Source organism: Quercus lobata, chromosome 1, assembly GCF_001633185.2.
Source record: "Quercus lobata isolate SW786 chromosome 1, ValleyOak3.0 Primary Assembly, whole genome shotgun sequence".
In the NCBI taxonomy this organism is placed as follows: Eukaryota; Viridiplantae; Streptophyta; class Magnoliopsida; order Fagales; family Fagaceae; genus Quercus; species Quercus lobata.
The window spans coordinates 38,256,393-38,272,997 of NC_044904.1; the positions used below are offsets into that span (position 1 = coordinate 38,256,393).

General features: G+C 34.3%; 1 protein-coding gene across 1 annotated transcript; it reads left to right on the forward strand.

Annotated features, from left to right (window-relative positions):
* Window positions 1-1,596: 1,596 nt before the first annotated feature.
* On the forward strand, window positions 1,597-7,354 carry LOC115989560 (nudC domain-containing protein 2). Its single transcript, XM_031113320.1, has 5 exons — window positions 1,597-1,745; window positions 1,863-2,011; window positions 2,135-2,183; window positions 2,707-2,849; window positions 7,053-7,354. Exons 1-5 carry the CDS (start codon window positions 1,697-1,699, stop codon window positions 7,137-7,139), a joined length of 477 nt encoding a protein of 158 aa, XP_030969180.1. The 5' UTR covers window positions 1,597-1,696; the 3' UTR covers window positions 7,140-7,354.
* Window positions 7,355-16,605: the final 9,251 nt, after the last annotated feature.

The window sequence follows — 16,605 nt, forward strand, 5'->3', positions numbered from 1 at the left end:
AGCCTTGTGATACAATGTATGACCCTGTCCCTGTTGACTTGTGACCTTGATCCGAACACACCTCGAGGCCCAATTTGAGCCCAAAAACCGAAATGACACCATTCTGTCTTAAACGTCACAAGCAAGCCCCTCCCGATCAACTTTAACTTGGTCGTGAGCGTGATTGTTCGGAGACTTAAGGTCTCGGCTTCCCGGTATTGCCTTGGGGAGTATCACTGCCGAACAGTCTTTTGGAGGCAGGAACCAATTCCAATGCCATTACCACTATTCCCAACAGAACATCCACTTAGGACTGATGGAATTGGACCCACTTTCACACGAGTGAGATCAGGAAGTAATCATAATACCTGCACTTATCTCAAGCTATAAATAGAAGAACAGAATGAAGAAAAAAAAAAAAAAAAGGGTTGGCAATTCTAGAGAGAACAGAGAGAAAAGAGCAACTGTATCAAGAGAAAAGAGAGCAACTCTGTGAAGAAAAAGAGAAGGATTTGCAGAGTAAGAGGGTGCGTCTGGGTCTCCGAGTATAGGACTACCCATAGTAGAAAACCCAAAACCCACATTATAAATAGATTTTGAGCCTAAGTATAGGTAGAGTCTGTTAACCTTATATTGGGTGCACACGGTGTTGTTATTAAGACAACCAACCTGAATCTGAAATGTTGGTCTCCTGCTCTGTTTGCCACTTCTGAGATGGTGGCTATGCCTATATTTTTATGGGTTATGAGTTTTCCTAGCAGGATCCAAGAATTAGCGTTTGGGACAGATTGGTTTAAAGGGAGCTCTAGGCTAGCATCTATCCATGAACTGTTTTCTGTGCATGCTATGAGATCTGAGACCTCCATTTTTGAAAGGAAATAAAGTGTAAGGACTAGTAACACAAGGGTAAAAACAAAGATGGCTTAAGACAGACAACCAAAAAAGAGAAGGGTGAGAAGCTTATAGAAAGGAGAGAAAAAGGGTGCTACTGGAGAGAGCACGGGAATTTATTAGTATGAGATAGATGGGAGCAAAGAGAGGTAACCTCTCTTTTTTTTTCTTTTTTTTTTGAAGGAGGAAGCCATATTTTTCAATCAAAAAAATTAACCCAAAAAAAAAAAAAACATTTTCAAAGAAAACTTACCATGATATACTATTATGATTACCCTTTTTTTTTTGGGTTACTTTTTTGAAAATGCTCAAAAAAATTCTTCAAAAAACATTTTAAAAATTCCACTTTTTGTTAATGGAAATTTATTTTTTTATGTTATGTTATTGAATTGCTAATAAGTAATAAGTCTTTTGTAATAGAATAGGTAAATGAATTTGCTTCTAAAATAAAAAGAATAGGTACAATTATAACATTTTCATTTTTCTCTTAAAAAAAAAGTATTACTTCACAACATTCTTTTTCTTTTCTTTTTTTTTTTAAGAAATTACTTCACAAAATTCTCATATGACACTTTCGTAATAGGTTTTTTTTTTTTTTTTTTTTTAGGAAAAAAAAAGTTATCATTTGTAGATAAAAAATAAAAAATAAAAATCAGTATTAACTTATTGCATAAAATTTGTTGCTAAAGATTGTGAAAATATATTTCTAAAAAAAAAATAATAATAATCCTTAACTCTTGTTTAGCGAGAGAGAGAGAGTTGCAGAGATTAGACAAGTCAGCGAAACCGCGCGAAACGAAGAGTCAAAACCCTAAGGGAAAAAAAAATGGCGGAGAAATTGGCACCAGAGAAGCGACACAGCTTCATCCACAACGGTCTCTCTCTCTCTCTCTCTCTCTATCTCTATCTCTTTCTCATCAATTTACAGTGGTTTGGGCAACTGAAACCATGTTTCGTATTTTCATTTTTCCGGTTTTGATTTGTTTGTTCAGGTGTGAAGGTGTTCGAATGGGACCAGACTTTGGAAGAAGTGAACATGTACATCAATCTTCCACCAAACGTTCATTCCAAGCAATTCTATTGCAAGATTCAGTCCAAGCACCTCGAACTCGGCATCAAAGGAAACCCTCCCTACCTCAATGTCTGTTTCCGAATTTCAAATTTGTTTTTGTTTTTGTTTTTGTTTTGATTTGCGTGTTTGGATTTGTGGGTTTTGTGAATTTCGCTAATGTCTTTGAATTATTCGTTTTGGTTTTCTTCTCAGCACGAGCTCGCATCTCCCGTTAAGACCGACTCTTCTTTCTGGACCCTTGGTAATCTTTTTATTTTGTTTTCTTTTTTTTTTTTTTTTCTAATGCCACTCAGATTGCTGTTTGTTCATAATTGCTTGTTTGGTTCCCGAGAAAAGTTAGGAGAAGTTAAGAGGACATATATAGAATTTCTAGCTCAGTTTTGTTTGTGTCGTAAATCTTAAAAGCAAGCTGTTTTCAGTGGTTTTGTGTGTTTCCTGAAAGGAAAATGAGTAACTGAATTATAGAAGAATGTTTTATCTATGTGTTCCATGTTAGTGCTGTTAAAAATTGTTTTTGAGAATGATGCAAAACAAGGCCTTTTGTGTTCTGCTGTTCTTCATTTGAGCCAAATGGTATTTGTTGGGTGGATTGGATTTTTTATTTTTATTTTTTTGAGGTATTAACTTAAATGATTAACAAAATTTATTTATTTGATTGTATTGCCCTTTAAATTTTCAGCAATTAGTTGGAAATAGTGTATTTCTTGTTTTACAGTTAGGTTTCTACATAGTTTGTGCTTAATTAGGGTGGTTTTGCATGGCAGAGGATGATATAATGCACATAACACTGCAGAAGAGAGATAAAGGTCAGACCTGGGCTTCACCCATATTGGGTCAGGGTCAGCTAGATCCTCATGCTTCCGATCTTGAACAGAAGCGCCTCATGCTCCAGAGATTTCAAGAAGAGGTGAATTAATTTTTATTCATTTAGTCTTATAACAGACATAACAATGTGGATTCATAATGCTTGCTAAGTTCACTATATTATGTTTAAAGAATTTATTATTGGCATTGACCACCATGTAGTTTGTATCAGAGTGTTAATTTATCTCATATATTGAAACTCAATGCCCCTGTTCGTAATTTGTAATTATGGTCCTACTATTGATTACGATTGATTGTTGTTACTTGTTCCAATTGTTAAACTCCATATCCCCCATTTGCTATCAACATGAACAAGAGCAGTTCTAGTTGAATCTGTAGCTCACAAACTAAACTTGAGCCTTTTCTTGAGATTTCCTTGTGACTTGAATTTGCAATTCTACAGTCTTTCATCTCATATTAAGGAGATTAATTTTATATAAAGAACCGAATTTCTGAGGATCTAGTCTTTTGCTTCAGGTTCAAGGTGAAGTTGTCACTGGCACCAATGTCTAGTAGTACTAGTTCTTGAATCTGCACCTGAAGTTGTTGATTTTAAATTTCAATTTATCCAGTTTATTAAGATATAAAATTTACATCTAATCAATAATTTCTTATGTATTTGGTCTGGGAGATGAGTGTGGTTATCATACCTTCCTTTGATTGAGCTCATTATATTGATGCATTTGGATGGATTGCTTTTCTGTGACTTCTATGAGTTCACTATTGTTGTGACATTATTTAAAGCATATTGGGAAACTGATAAGACCCTGACAAGAATTAGCTGAATTCAAGGACAGCCAACCTCCAAGAATGATAGAGAGTAGAGAGATAGAGAGAGAGAGAGAGAGAAAACAGATCATTAAAGAAACAATGGAACTATGTGTTATTTCTCATGCCCAATCAATACAATCCAACTTCCTATGTACTGAATCCAATGTAACTAACTAATTCCCTAATCCATGATTACAACCCACTAATCAATGCTTACACGGTAAATGAGTAACTAACTAACTACCCATAACCCCCTGCTCTTAACAGCCTAACTGACTAACTACCCCTGAACTCACATCAGCAGCCCACACAGCTCACAGCAGCAGACCACGCACCACACAGCAGCAACCCACGCACCCCCAGTGCACACCTCAAGGCCACACAGCTGTACAACACACAACCCTTCAGCCACTAACTGCCTTAGCACGTGCCTCCATATTTAGCCTTGTATCAGAAACATGTCTTCTATACTAGACTGTTTTTTTTCTCCCCCAACCCCCCTCCCAATCCTCCTTTCGTAATCCTTGGATCTTCTCTAATTTGTGCTATTGTCCCCTTAGAAATATTTCTTTAACTAAGTCAGATCACTTACCTTGTGTTTTTCTTTATAAGTAATAAGTTTATTGATATCAAAAAGGGAACACCCTAGTACACAGGGAGTGTACAAGGGGTCAACAAATCAAGTACAAAAATTACAAGAATCAAGGAAAACAATAAAAGAAGGGAATGATCAGTTTTTGCATAGCAACCAACCAATCTAATAAAGTTCTAAAGAAAAAATAACTTGAGGTCTGGTATGGATCTCTCATTATCCTCAAAACTATTTCTCTCCCTCCAAAGACACCACATTAAGTAGTGGGGAACAATTAACCAAATATAACCATTTTGATGACAACCAAACCTGCCTTGCCAACACGCTAGGAGCCCCAAAACGGATTGCGGCATAACCCAGCTTACTCCAAATAAACCCAAAACTATATACCATAGATCCATAGCAACCAAACAATGAAGAAAGAGATGGTCAACTGAGTCACCATTACACTTGCACATGTAACACCAATCCAATATCCAAACCTTCCTTTTTTGTAAATTGTCAATCGTCAAGCATTTCCCTAAAGCAACAGTCCAAACAAAGAAAGCTACTCGAGAAGAAATCTTTTGTTTCCAATACTTTTCCAAGGAAAACAGTAGTCAATAGAGCCCACTGAAATTCTACAATAATCATTAACCTTAAACCCCTTATCTCTACTAGGTTTCCAACACTTCTTATCCTCACCAAACCCCCTTATTGAAGAACCATTTATGGTATTCATGAAACCTAACATAGCCTCTAATTCTTGAGCATGCACACCCCTAAAGAAACTGGCATCCCAAAAGAGGACGCCATTGGTGGACTTCATAAGCTCAGCCACACTAGCCTCCTTATCCCTGCAAAATCTAAACAAGCCAGGATAACTGACTGCAAGGGATGTCTCACCACACCAACCTTGTGTTTGGATGAAGTAATTGATATTTACAAGGAAAATCTAAAATGAATGTATTTATAATCTCATCATTTAAAATCCCATCAATCATTAATTCCACTGTTCAGTCTTATTAAAAAACATAATAATTTCCATTGTTTGGATTTAAGTTGGAAATTCCATTTATCTAAATCAACACAAAAATTGAGAAACAACATCCATAGTTGATTAGAAACTCATCCCATCTACCATCAAGCTAACTAGACTTTAAAAATCATTTTTAAAATTTTCAAATCAAACTTAATCTTTTGAATGATTAAATCTTAAAGCATTCCACACAAATATATACTAAAGCAATATATTCACACCGATAGGACCATTGTCTATAAAAGGAAGATACAGTACTATTAAGTTTATAAAAGAAGTAATGTGACAATACAATTCAAGGTCTCCAATTTGGTTAAACTTGACGGAGTAGGACCTATGGTGGGTGTGTCCTGCCTTAAGTTCTTGAACCTAGAAACTACTTTGCTGGTGGGGTATTCAGTCTTGTTTAGAATGACTCACCCTCTCCCTCTCTCTAGAACTCTTATCTTCAACCTCCTTTTTACCCATGTAATCAATTTCTAAATTGAAGAGATGGATCACCTTGTATTTGCTTTCGTTAGTGTTAAAGTTTGTTTAATAATATTCTTATTACCTATCAAAAAAAAAGAAGAGATGGATCAACAAGCTCACTGCATTTGTTCTATCTGTGGTGGAAATGGATGCAATTGGACAAACGAGTGAACAACAACTTGAGAAAGAACTTGAGATCTACTCAAGCTGACCCATGATAGGGTAAAGTTGTTTTTGTTGTTTAGATGTATTGGGGTGAAATCTGATCTATGAAGAATTTTTTGCTGATGCGTTGGTCATTTTATCATTGGTAGAGAGGGGAGAGGTTAGGGGGATAGGGCCAGAGACTATTGGTGGCAACAGAGATTGTAGAGGAGGTGGAGGTGGGCAAGGGCGGATGAGAACATGCCAGATAGGTTGTGGTCAAATTTTTCAACGGTAGTCTTCTTTGATATTTGCTAAGCCTTATATAGAGAACTTTGTAAATTATAGTTATATTTTGAACCTCATGTTAGGTACTTTAAATAATAGTGAAGAATGATTTTATTCATCATTCTAACTACCTTGCGGCAGGCTATTAGAGAGGGATTAACTGCACAAGGTAAGCTTCAGGGAAGGGGTAGTGGGGTACTGTCAGTAACATAATATGAACTGCGTGTAAAAGGGACTGTAACCACTCTCATGGGTTATGGTTACATGAGAGCAAAAGTCTTATTATTAATAAGACTTTTGCTCTTGCCATTTACAGTATTTGAAGATTATAATAAGACTTTTGCTCTTGCCATTTACAGTATTTGAAGATAAAGGAAGCAATGAGCTATAGATTAACTGGCACTTCCTTCTCCCATAATAATTGGTTGAAGGGTAAGGTTGTGGATCCAAGATTCACTGGGTGCTTGTGTAACTTACCAATAAAAAAATAAGGCACATGAAGATCAGAAGGGGACCTTTCAGGCATGAGTAGGAATTTCTCCTTTGTGATTCATGTGATCGCATGCTACACTAGGTTTGGGCAGAAACTTTTTGTGCGGTAGAATTATCTTTGTCAAGTGGGGAATCAGTTGTATTTTAAATACATCTTTATGGCACTAAATGCATTATCTGCTGTTGTCTGTGATGCGTTCGCCTAATTGTTTTCTTGTGACTCCCCAACTTAGATCTCTAATTTTCGTTTGTTTGGTGGGCTATAGATTTGATGTGTTTGCTTTGGTTAATGCACATCATGTTATAAGCCATGCCATGTGTGTCAAACAACTTCCTCACATGCACATCATGTTATTGGCTATATGCATTGCTTTCTCCATTTGTATGAGATGTGTTATAGTTTCTTGATATGCTTGGCAGCATGAGTATCTTTTGCCCCTGTTCTGATAACAATTGTTTCTTTTCTGCAGAACCCGGGTTTTGACTTCTCACAAGCTCAATTTACTGGGAACTGTCCTGATCCACGGACCTTTATGGGTGGGATATGCACTGATTAACAATCTTGGTATGATGCATTGGTGACTTACATTAGTGTGTTATAACCTAACTGAGATTTGGTAAATAAAATGATCATATGTGCTTGTCCTCACTTCGTTATACAACTTTGATAAGTGATTAGTCTATCTACCAGTCTTCACAAATCTCTGTAAGAACAGAATTAACATCGTATAGCATTTGTGGTTGCTTGTTTATACTATTCTCTAGTTCCTAATCGCAAAGGTAACATAACAGACAATGTGTGATTCATCATCTAGTGTTTGCACCCCTGCATTCTGCAAGTCATAAAATACAATACTGTGGATCAGAGTTCAAGCTAGACATATTAAGGGCTCGTTTGAATGAGCTTGTTTTCATTGCCATAATTTGTTTAAAAAATGAGATGTACTTTTACAGCCCTAAATAGAGAAAGTGAGGTTTTAAAAAGGCTTCACATAAACTAGAAGTAAAAATAAGTTGATATTGTAAACTAAAACAAATAGATCCTAAGAAAATGGCAGCTTTACATGAGGTTGAATTAATGAATGGATGAAGATAAATAGAAAATGATGAACTGGAACTAACAAGAATACTAACAGTTATATCGGTGGATTAGTGGATATTGGATTGGCTAGTGATGTTCCTGGTTAACATGATTAGGGATTAAAATTAGCAATAATTATCCTATGTATTTGCCATGCATTGACTCTCTCTCAAATATGTGGATCTCACAATTGTGTAGTCCAAATACTGTGAGATAGATGATGTATGTGCCATTAGAGACTTACACTATATTTCGATACCCAATTGGGAAGTTTCAAATGTCATTTTTGTTTTCTTTTTTTGACAAAGTTCTCTTCCAATCTGAGAAATCTATATTAATTGGTGGTGATTCATAAAATCATTCACTTGTATGAGTCATGACTTTATTAATTTATTTAAACAAGTTATAAGACTTTTTAAATAGGTCATGTAACTAAAAGTAATACGTGTAAATTGTCATTTAAGTCATTACGTAATAGGTTGGAAGAATTTTCAGAGTTGAGTAGTCATATAATAGGTTGGAAGAATATTTAAAATTTTCCTTCAAACTAATTTAGAGGTAATCTCTCTCTCTCTCATGACGCTGTACTCAGTGGTGGAAGTATGTTTAGGTGAGAACTCATTTATTGGTTGCATAAATATGAACGGTACAAGTGTTCTGTCGGCAAGTGGAATGGATGGCGAGAATCTGATAATGGGCATCGTTTGGCCGAAACAAAAAGTGGGGAAAATATAAAACCAAAAAGGAACGTCGCTATTGATTACGAGCGAACCAGAAGCACAATTGTTGGCCATCAACCAGAATCACATTCTAAAGCATCAATAAAAGGTTGTGAACGGACTAGAATCACATACCTCAGTTCACAACCTTAGATTGCTAAGTTAATGAAAATGTAGAACGAATACTCTTTTTATAGTAATTTACACTTATACCGTAGTATGGTGGTAAAAATCTATAGCTTCCTCGGATTGGAAGAGAACTTGACTAAAGCTGTAATATCTGGAATAGAGTTATACTCGACTAAAGCTTACGGCCATTAAGCTTTAACAAGGCCTTGGTTCTCAGGAATCGACTTCTACTGTAGCAATAATTTAGGGTCACCAAAAATCAAAGTCCAGAAGCAAAACAATAATATAGGTGATTGCTTTGGGCATTATTCTTCACCAAACAAAACTCAAAATTTGTGGAAAATACGTGGGATCGAATATTAATTTTGTAAACACCAGTAATCAGCAGATTGGATACCTGTGTAACAATATATCTGAGAAGTTTATATATATAAATAAAAAATAAAGAAAATAAAAAGGTTAACATTAAGGAGATTAATTTGGCATTATGATTAGACATTTATATTTCAGCGGAATTGGCATATAATTTTTTTTTTTCTTTTTGCTAAAAAAATTGGCATACTATTGTTGATGTGAAAAAAAAAAAAAAAAAAAAACCATACAAAATTTTGGGCTGGAATGGAAACGAATTTTACATGTGAGAGAAACAGGTGTTGAAAGTAGGGGTGACGGCCATTTTTAGCACCGCACTTTGCGGTACGGTTTAACTAAACTATAACTGCACTGCACTTTATTTTTGCGATCACATGTGCAGTTCGGTGCGGTTTAGAGTTTAGCCAAAATCATAACTACACTGCACCTCATTTTTGCGGTCACATGTGCGATGCTATGTATAAGATACAGTTTGAATGGTTCGAAGTTGGTATATTTTTCAAATTTTGAGCTTTTTCTATCCAGCCCAAAACTAATTTTTCCTTTTGTTTTAGGTTAAGTTATAAACTATTGAACTAGTTTTTCTTTATTTTTGGTTGGCTTTCCTAGTCAACATTTACTAGATATCAAACTTTTTTTTTTTTGGTTGAAAATTATGGTTATTAACGCTTTGTTTGTTTCAACAATGATATTTTCTAGAAAATGAGTCATTTTCCAAGAATCATTTTCAATAAAACTATTTCATTTTTCAATATTTGGTAGTAACTTTAAATGAGTTGAAAAACAATCTCCTAACTTTCCTTATTTAGTTTGATGTGAGATAGAGTTGTTTTCCAAAAAAATTTAGTGGAAAACAATCTCTAAAAATAAGTCATACTTTTTATGTTAACCAAAGATAATTTTCCTTTGACTTATCTTTTTTTATGCTACCAAACACTAGAAAACATGGAAAACTATCTTTACACAAAGTTTTCCACCGAAACAAAACTATTAATAATTTATTTAATATTAAAAATAAATAAATATATTAATATATAGAGAGGGTGCAGTGCGGTGCGGTTTATACAGTTTTCTTATTATAAAACCGCAAATCGTACTGCACCATGCGGTGCGATATGGTTATACCATTTTGCTGGCAGTTTTGGTACGGTTTTTGCAATTTATGCAATTTGGTGAACACCCCCTAGTTGAAAGTCTCGGATTACATGAAATTCTAGTGCATATATGGCAACCAAATTTTGCCACATCTATAAGCATTATGCAATGTTGAATGCGGTTTTTGAGGAATAACTGGATTCCATTTAATTTTTTTTTTCAATTCTCTCACTCTATGTACATGATGGAATTGGATGATTTCAATTGGATAAGACGAGTTTCCACCACCATGACACATTTCATTTACACAACACATGGATGCTGCTGCTTGTGCTTGGTAATGAAAAAAATAAAGCTAAGAAAAAGGGAACAAAAAAAAAATACAAAGATAAAATAAACACAGATTTTGTACGTGAAAACTATCTATGCTTTGGAGAAATAGAAAACCATTTTCTTAAGTCAAGCAAATGATCCACTATATTCTGGAAAATTGTCACAATAGTGTATGTATTTAGTATTTACGAGAGAGAGAAGCAAAGCAATGCGTTTTTTAAGAGATGAGGAATCCAACATCCCCTCCCAAATTGTTCTTCTTCATTATCTTTGGCGGTGGTAAGGAGTACAGGTATGTGTTGCTTTCCCATTCGACATTATAATACTGCTGCCTTAATTGACAATGTGTTGCTTGCTTCCTTATTTGACTTGAATATTACCCCATGCCATACACGTTTCCTTAACACGTTGGTCCTTTACTCAAACATGGCCAAAAAATTATGGTATTTAATTATCACTAACAGTCCTGGATGTTAAGTTGTGTTAGATGAAGTCCCCTTCTCTACCGTCGGAAAAAGTATTTTGTATTAAATAATACCACATCGTCATCCGTATCAAAATTTAATAAATGAAAGACTTGTATAAAAATAATTACCCACTAACACATGTTTTTTATTTGTTAATGGAGTAGTTATTAATTTTTTACTGACATGTCTCACACTTATTGAATTTTGATACTATGACATAGTATCATTTAATACCAAATACCTTCCCTATGGTTGCCATTATTCACAAGCCTTGCTCGGTCACACGACCTCTATGATTGGCCCATTATTTTCCTAACAGATACCATTTGTACACTCCAATTTTTTGAATAATAATTAGATCTCATTCCCTTTCCTAACAATTCATTTAGAAAATTTTGAAGAATTAAGACAAGATCCAATTGTAATCCCAATAAATGTACATTCTGATTCTTCAACAACTAGATCTCATGCATAGGCCTTTTTGGATATACATCACTGTCGAAGTTTCATTAAGACCTTCTCCTATTTTCCCATGTGTGTGTTAAAATACTTAGTATTCTCAACAACGAAAAAAAAAAAAAAAAAAAAGATCTCATGCATTCCACATCCCAAGTGTAAGTGTTTGTAGGGTGTGAGAGGCAAGGGTCGGGTTCAAGTCTCCAGGAGAGAAGTTCACATACATATATACTTAAATTAGGTTAGAGTAAAATTTCTATCTAAAAGCTCATAAATAAATAAATAAATAAAAGATCTTATGCTTTCATTCTACTTCATTTAATTTTCACCCATGATGATTGTTAGGAATTAGCACACCATAAACTTCACTCAAAATCATAGTAACTTTTAAGTTTTAAAAGAGAGTAAGGCAAGTTATAGTACACACAATACACTCTCTCAAGCAATGAGGAAAAATTACATTTTAAAAAAAAACAAAAAAAAACAAACACACTCACATACAAGGAAGGGAGAATGAAGTTCAAACACAAAAGCACGTCACAAAAGTTGTTATTTACAATATTGTAGCATTTTAACACTTTTTGCATCACTCTCTCCATCTCTAAAACATCTTATTGAAAAAACTCTATACACACGTGACGCAACTTGCATTTTTTTCAAACCATACTAAAGCTTCTCCACCACAAATTGTAAGTTCTTAGGCTTCGTTTGGGAGTTCATAAGGGAATGGAATGGAATGATCATAAGGCAATGAAAAGGAATGGAATTGAATGTATTTAAGTAAAGGAAAAGAATAGAATGTAATAGAATTAAGTAATCTTGATTAGATATTTTAAAATAAAGGAATGGAAATGAATGGAATGTAAGTAATCTTGTTTGAAAGTAACACGGAAGGAATCAAATGGAATCATTTTATGACAATATTACTATTAGACCCCTATTTTAAAATAAATGGTTAAATATATGGGGGTATTTTGGAAGTTTTAGTAAAAAAATCATTCAATCTAATTTTATTCCCTTATATTCTTCCCAATTTCGGGGAAAATGAAAATTTGAGATTTTAAGGGAATAGGGAGAAATGAGTGTTTCCTCCTACCCATTCCATTCCCTCCCACTAAAACTCCCAAATAAGGGGATAGACTTTCCATTCCCTCCATTAAAATTCCTAAACAAATGAAGGAAAGAATATTCTAAAATTATTTTTTTCATTCCTTTTCCTTCCATTTCATTCTCTCCTCCCAAACAAGGTTTTAATATCCAACATTTTTTAATCAATAAAAATTGATTTGCTAATATCAGTATATCAGTATAATGATTCGCTAACTTTAAATTTTTACTTTTAAACAGTTTTATGACAAAATTTTATCAAAATTTTATATTTGTTATAATGAACTTTATAATATTATTATGCTTTATAACGCCATTACTTGTAGATTTGGGAAAACAATTTTACTTGTGTTCATTTGCATGAATAATTTGTATCGAACTTTATATCTCTGTTAATAAATGTAAGGACACGATTCTTTTGCGGCCCAATAATGATGTTGGGCTCGCACATGAAAGATCCCTCACAATATGATTTGTAGAGAGTGGGCTTGAAAAGCTAGCCGTTGGGCACGGGGCGATGTTCCGGTCTTGATTTTAGAGGAATTCATATAGAAAGAGGAGTTGGGTTTGAACATTTAAGCCCTACAGTGTCGCATCCTATGGGGTTGGACTCCTCGGACTTGATCCGAGGATCATTAAGGTCTTACCCCGATTACCCGACGGTGGGTTTTTCTGTGATGTGCAGGTGTTCTCCTGATATTTTCCCCCATGGAGTCCCTTTTTTTGGAGGTGGAATGAGCCTCCCCTAGATTTACTTACTTCTTTCTTTTATACTCGCCTGCGTTAGCTGTCCTTCGTCCACGTGTCGGGTCAACTTTTACAAGACTGATATTTGTCCCATCAGTCTAATCCCGAAATTGTTGGGGATGATTGATAAAGCTGAAGAATACGGCTCTGCTAGGTGCAGAGTCTTATCTAGGAAGGGTCATAAGGGTAACTTTTCCAAGATATTTTAGATCTCTTTTCAAGTTTAGTCCTATACCAGTTTTACCCCTTTTTTCCGGTGGGATTTTGGATCTGTCGAGGACTGAACTGTCCTCGGTTGTATTCCAAAACTGTCTTGTGCTCTATGTTATCGGGCTTGGGTCATAGCTCTCCTCGGCTTGGGCCTTCGAATTCTCCACGAGCAAATGTGCCTGGCCCATAAATTATTGGGCCTCACAATAAATTTTATATCTTTACTAGTAATTTGTGTTAATAACTTGCTATAATAATTTAAATTTTACTTGTGAATCATTTGGTCAAAAATGTAGATTTGTGTTAATTAATAAACTTAATAATTACTTGTAGAGTTGTGTTAATAACTTTAAATTTTTATTTGTATATACTTGTATGGAAAACTTGTCTCTAAAATCTAGATTTGTGTTAATGAACTTTATATTATTACTTGTAGTTAATAACTTTCTAATTAGTTTTTGAATTTACTTGTATATATTTGTATGTAAAAGTTTGTGTAAATGATTATATATTATTACTTGTAGATTTGTGTCAATGATTTGTTAAGGAACTTTAGATTTGTAATTGTAGAATCTACTACTACATATTATCATAATAACAACAGCAGCAACAATAATAAATTAACAATAATATCATTTTACCATTGTGCATCATTGGCGTGATGGTCATTCTATAAATACAAAGTTCTTGTGAGATGGGAATGACAAAGGCTGAAATTCAAGTCTTTATGAAAGAACTCGCACACTTATACACTTAGCTATGGTTAATTATGTCATTTAAAAAATAAATAAATAATTGGTTGTTATTGTTATCACCTATTGTTAATTATTAATTTTGTACTTTCATACTTTCATTTAGTGAGAATGGTAGAAATGCCAAATAATTTAGTGAGAATGGCAGAAATGCCAAATAATACGGTCGTGTTCAATAAGGTCAAAATGGGGTTTATCATGAGAGTTTGCCACTTACGGCTAAAGACAGAGAGGAATTCGGTAGCCAACGGCAGGAGAAGCAAAGGTATCCCTCTCAAGTCTCATCTAATATTGAATACTTGTTTGGGATGACTTTCTTTTAATAATGTGTTGACACTTGACACTGTGACTTATAAAGAAAACTTAAAAAAAAGCATAGAGCAACTAAGCAACTAGCGTAGGGAGTCAGCCAATGGCAGTCAGGGACGCTGGGACTGGGAGCTTGGGGCTAGGACGGAGAGACCTGAGACTCAAAGACAGAATATACTAGAGAGAAAGAGTTAAAAGAAAGGTAAAAATCTGATCCAAGACCCATCTTTGTCTTTAGCATTCTTTTATAAATGAAAAAGTTGCATCTGACAAACACAACACCACACGCAACAGTCAACATTTATTGCATTTGATGTTTTGTATTTTTTTTTTTTTTTGTAGTTTTGTCTTTAGTGTTTTTGTCTATTAGTTAGTGTCTTTTAAAACATTAAAGTTGGATAAATAATTAAAGAGATTATTTGTAACTTTGAAATTTATTGGTTAGTTGTTGAATGTTTGTGTGCATAGTATTTGTCTATTGTGTGTAATGATTGTAGATTATTGACCATATAATGACATAATAATTTCAAATTATATTTTATTTGTAGACTATGAAAAAGTCAACTAGCATATTTGATTTTTTCAAAAGAAAAGTTTCAAATGATTTAGAAGTTAATACTAGTGGTGCAACATTGCCAAACCACTAATGTTGAGGAAAATCTCAACGTCCTAATTGAGGAAAATCCTGATGAACTTGTTGAGGAAAATCTTGATGTCCCTATTAAGCAAAATTCTCAAAAAAAATTTCAAAAGGTTGATATGAGTTCGTTGCAATTAGAACTTGATCCTGGATTGTGTAGATAAATATATACTTATCATGTTGATCAACGAGATGAGATCCAGCGACGTTTCATTAAGTTGGGTCCATACCAACCTCGTTTTAAAAAAATTTAAAATCTGAGAAGGGTCGAAGCTTTCAAGGTTCTTGATATGAAGATGATCGCTTTAAGTCATGGCTTGAATATTCTTCTAAAAAGATGTCGCTTTTTGTCTACTATGCTTTCTCTTTCATAAGCCAACTGGGCATGACGGACAAAATACATTCATAGTTAACGCATTTAAGAGTAGGAAGAAAGTTAGAAATGGTGCAAGTTGTTCTTTTAGTCTTCATATGGGGAAAGATCTTAACTCCACTCATAGAATTGCCCATAAAGCGTGTCTAGATTTGATGAACCAGTCTCAACACATAGACAAGGTAGTAAGCAATTTCACTTCAGAACAAATTGCAAATAATCGAGTACGATTGAAGGCTTCAATTGATGTTGTTTGACATCTTGCCTTGTAAGCTATTGCTTTTAGAGGTCGAGATGAAAGCTCTACTTCAACCAATCGAGAAAACTTTCTTACAACATTAGATTTGATGGTGGGCTATAATAATAATATTGTTGAAAGAATGGAAAAAGCTCCAAAAAATTTCACCTACACATCGCCTCAAATTCAAAAAGAAATTCTACATGTTATTTCAACCAAAGTGAAGAAGACAATTAGGGAAGAAATTGGTGATATAAAGTTTTGTATATTGGTTGATAAAGCTCGTGATGAGTCCATGAAAGAGCAAATAGCTGTGGTTTTAAGATATGTTGATACAAATGGCTTTATGCAAGAATGATCTTATGGGATTGTTCATGTTGTTGACACTGTAGCAGTAACCCTTAAAAATGAGATATATGATTTGTTCTCTAATTATTGCTTAGATATCCAAAACATTCGGGGGCAAGGATATGATGGTGCAAGCAACATGCGGGGTGAGTGGAATGGATTACAAGTTTTGATTTTGAATGATTGTCCATATGCTTACTATGTTCATTGCTTTGCACATCGCTTACAATTGACATTAGTAGGAGCATCAAAAGTAGTTGTCCCTCTTAATAGATTTTGCACTAAATTGATTTTGGTTATCAATAATATCTGTGCTTCATGCAAACGTATTGAGCAATTAAAAATTGCTAGAGCTTCTGATATTGCATATTTGATTGATATTGAAGAGCTTGAGACTAGGAAAGGACTTAATCAGATGGCCACTTTACAGCGACCTGGAGATACTCATTAGGGTTCGCATTATAAATCGATTTCTAACTTGATAAAGTTGTTTAGTCCAACATGTGAAGTTCTACTAAAAATTATGGATGAAGGAAATTCTTCACAAAAAGTAGAAGCAGAGTCCGCTTATGAGGTATTAATTTCATTTGAATTTGTCTTCATCTTGCATTTTGTTAATGAAACTATGAGGATCACATATAAACTTT